This window comes from Entelurus aequoreus, linkage group LG01, assembly GCF_033978785.1.
Source record: "Entelurus aequoreus isolate RoL-2023_Sb linkage group LG01, RoL_Eaeq_v1.1, whole genome shotgun sequence".
Taxonomy (NCBI): Eukaryota; Metazoa; Chordata; class Actinopteri; order Syngnathiformes; family Syngnathidae; genus Entelurus; species Entelurus aequoreus.
In genome coordinates, this window is record NC_084731.1 from 69,153,063 (window position 1) to 69,157,357 (window position 4,295).

General features: G+C 38.2%; 1 protein-coding gene across 1 annotated transcript in view; it reads left to right on the forward strand.

Annotated features, from left to right (window-relative positions):
* Nucleotides 1-589: 589 nt before the first annotated feature.
* Nucleotides 590-4,295, forward strand: part of otud3 (OTU deubiquitinase 3) — a 46,653-nt gene continuing 42,947 nt past the window's right edge. Inside the window, exons 1-2 of the mRNA XM_062057241.1 lie at nucleotides 590-746; nucleotides 3,238-3,469. Of these exons, the coding sequence (XP_061913225.1) occupies nucleotides 3,264-3,469 (206 nt within the window). The 5' untranslated portion in view covers nucleotides 590-746; nucleotides 3,238-3,263. The remainder of the gene's footprint in view (nucleotides 747-3,237; nucleotides 3,470-4,295) is intronic.

Sequence of the window (4,295 nt, forward strand, 5' to 3'; positions counted from 1 at the left end):
CCGCTAATACACCGATCCCATACCTACAACTTTCTTCTTTGTAATCTCCATTGTTCATCAAACAAATTGCAAAAGATTCACCAACACAGATGTCCAGAATACTGTGGAATTATGAAATGAAAACAGAGCGTTTTTGTATTGTATTCAATGGGGAAGGCATACCTCTGTTCTCCTGGCTACGTCACGCGCATACGTCATCCTCCAAAGGCTTTTTCAACCGGAAGTTTAGCGGGAAATTTAAAATTGCAGTTTATAAGTTAACCCGGCCGTATTGGCATGTGTGTTTCATCATTGATATATAAACTATCAGACTGCGTGGTCCGTAGTAGTGGGTTTCAGTAGGCCTTTAAGCAAACTATGAATAATAAAACACGCCAAAACATGTGTCCTTTATCATAGCTACACGTATGAAAAAAAAGCACGTGAAAATCAGTGGTATTCAGTGAGGAAAAATGAATTAAATGCGCTGACAGTTCATTGCTCCTGCCAAATGAATTGCACTGAGTGGAGCGGATCACCACTCCAAGATGGCGGCCCCGCGTCTCGTCTGCGCCAGTGGGCAGTAGCGCTCGTCTACTTATAAGATGTGTTTTTGGTCCATCTGAGGAGCCATACTTACTGAAACTGTGACGTAGCCGGAAGTGAAGTTGTAAACACTCCTGTGCGGACATAAACTACATAATCGCCCCCGTTCTCGTCGAAAGCAACATTTAAGGAGACGCATTTACGACTGAACACCGTGAAAAGTAAGTGATTCGTCGACTCAGAGTCTGGTTGCCAGCGGTTCACCCTCTGAAATTTAGCTCGCTTGGCTATGATTTGTTACGTAACCACTAGACAGCTGATGCTAGCAGCTAGCATAGCTGTTCCACTTGAGACACGTTGCTGCTCTTTTTTACTTTTGCTGACACATAGATACACATTTCAGATACTTAAAAAGTTTTTCAGCTAGTTAAAAAAAATGACTACTGAAACTAATGAAAGCAAACCTTTACATGTAACTTGGAGAGTCCCCCCCCCCAAATAACTTTTAAGTGTTGGTTGAAGTTTATTTGGAACATGCATATAGTTACAATAAGGGACAAGCGGTAAAAAAATGGATGGATAATACATCACGTATTTCCAATTTTTCATTACGACAACTGAAAAGGAGTAGGAAAAAGCAGAGTGTATTTAATCCTACCCCTTTTCGTTCCATACTATTTAACTAACCTAACTCCATAAGTAATACAGTTCTCCATAAATAGTTAAATAAGTTGTCATTCGTATAATGATTGATTGTCATTTTGTAATAAAGTTTAAAATGTTTATCATAATTCTTCTTCTTTGTACTTTGCAAACAGTTGCTGAAAGTGAATCATATTAGTACATTGTTTATTAATTCATTCCATAATTTAATCCCACACACTGATATACTGAGGGGGGTTTTAAGTGTTGTACGTGCATGCAAATGTTAAAAAATAATAATTCTCTAAGGTTATATTTCTCCGCTTTGCATTTTTATTATCTTTTATGCATTATTTAAGCTGTTTGCAAATGCACTAAATCATTGAATTTTAAACATTTTTGAAGCAATAAATAAAGTGTTTGGTGTTCTAAGATTATGTTGTTCTATATTTGATCATGGATGGAAAGATTCATGTCGAGTAACTTTCCATTAATTGTTCCCCCTCTTAAAGGGGAACTGCACTTTTTTTGGGATTGTGTCTATCATTCACAACCATTGTGTAAGACAAGGACACACGTTTTTGTTTTTTATGCATTCTAAATCACAAATAAATGTGATTAAAAGTCTGCTTACAATGGAGCCAATGTAAGTCGCTCTATTCCGCCTAAAAAAGCGCTCTAAAAAACATCCAAACACCTCCAAGGTTTTATATACATGCTCTAAGTATATGTGTATTGTAGTAACAGTCATAATAACATTTAATATTTACGTGTTTTGCTAATTTGCAGCATATTGATTTCACAAACACATCACAGCGTTCACTTTTTCCTTCAAAAACATCACTGATTGCTACTCACTGCAGACTTTATGAGAGACAACCAACATAATAAAACATCACGCACTGTACGATGTCTGCTCTCACTGGGATGCCGACTGATAGGATGTTGTTGTATTCCCGTGTAGTGGATTGTCCGAAGCTTAAGCAGGCAACAAAAGTAGTTTAGTACAACAAATTTATTTACCCATTATCAGAAGTGCAGGTTGAATTGAGTTGGCCGTGCAGACAAACCACAAGTTACTCCGGAGCCAACAAGACACACACAAGCCAAAATCACCCCAGAGTTCCGGTCTTCTGCCAAATTTTATATGTCTGTTGTGCGTCATCGTTCCTTATCGAGTGCGTCAATGTCTTGTTTTGCTTTTCCTATCTGTTCCATAACAACTCGAATCCTTTAGACAGTCAACACATTCTATAGACAGGTTGGCACGACTTAATATTCACTTTTGTCCCACAACTGGTCCATTCAATGGCACAAAAATACAAGAGTATTGAAAATGAGCGGACATTCTTAAAAGACAAGAAATATAGGTCAAAAGGTCATAAATTCTACTACACTCGTTTAGATGAAGAATGACCCATAATCCTTGCAAGGAAAAAAGAAGTGGAACCAAGCGTTTTTTCGTCTCTTTCTCGCCATCTTTGGGTCTAAATTGGCTGTCAAAGTGTACCAACTTGTTGGATTATGACTTCATTCTTCCGCGAGCCAGGGGAGAGACATTATTTATGATCTAGAACTAACTTTTACCAGCTCCGAGGCGAGGAAGCGGCTCATCAGCTGATGATGTTAATATAGCAGCACAAGCGAGTGAGCTCTCTGTGACAGCGCGCTTATAATAACAATATCACTAAAACTTGGTTGATATTCAGTTCAGGAAATGTAAATAGAGTATTGTTGGCGCTTTTTGGATAGTTATTTATAGGGCTTTATAAGTGGAATAGATTACCTCCTATTAACTCCATTGTAAGCAGACTTTTATGTGTGAGTTAGAATGCTTTAAAAAAAGAAAAATGTAAATGTTTCACTCTTTTTTTCATTGCAGCCATTTTCTAAAATCAAAAAAATTCATTTTATTTTTCAATAATGTGCACCCAAGACCCCATCTTGACAGGAAAAAACAGAAATGTAGAATACCCACTGTTTGTCTCTCATTAAGATTGTGGATTATAGGCAATTTTTAAAAAAAAGCAGTTCCCGTGCTTCAACTTCCGTCACTGCCTGGTTTTGCAGGACAGCAGAAAGGACTGCATCTGAATATGTCGAGGAAACACACGGCCAAGCCCACGCGGGGCAACAAGAAGAATCAACTAGAGCGAAAGCGGGATGAACGGGCGGAACGAAGAGCCATGGCCAAGGACCGCAAGAACCGGCCCCAAGATGCCGACGATGGGGCCGAATTTGTCAACTTCTCCAATCAGCTGCAGGCGCTGGGGCTGAAGCTGAGGGAAGTCCCTGGTGATGGGTAGGTGACTGAAAAGGCCTCATCATTTAAGGAGAACATTTTCACTGCATGTTATATATATATATATATATATATATGTATATGTATATATATATATATATATGTGTATGTATATGTATATATATATATGTGTATGTATATATATATATGTGTGTATATATATATGTGTGTGCGTGTATTAGAGATGCGCGGATAGGCAATTATTTCATCCGCAACCGCATCACAAAAGTCGTCATCCACCCGCCATCCACCCGAACCAACATTTTATCAAAACCACACCCACCCGCCATCCGCTCATTGTTATATATCTAATATAGACGATGCAAGGCATTAGTGAGGTTAGAAGCTTTTGCCTGTTAAAGACAGGAGACTGATCCAATGCAGCAGAGACATTCAATGCTTGCCACGCATTAATATCTTTTGGCCACGCATTAGTGGCTAAGAGATATTAACGTGTGATAATATTATTTATCATTATAATAATATTATTGTCATTTCCATTAAGAAAGTGTTGACTATTGTTGCTAATGCCCTCCGATCAGGAGTGCGTTCCTCACACTTTGTGTGCGCAGTTGCAGCAAGCAGAACGATGCTTTTAAGAAGTTAAAAATATGTTTTAGAAAGACTAGGCCTATATTTTCGTTAGGTAAAAAAAATGTTCTGAATTTATTTCAATGAATATTAACTTGTTGACGTTATAATGCTCAAATAGGGACGAGGGCGGGGTGCACAGTGAAACAGTGAAGAATTTCGCGACAAAGATGAACCTTTATTGATTTATCTGCAGCCATGACAAAATATCAGACAATCTCCATTGTCAACGACA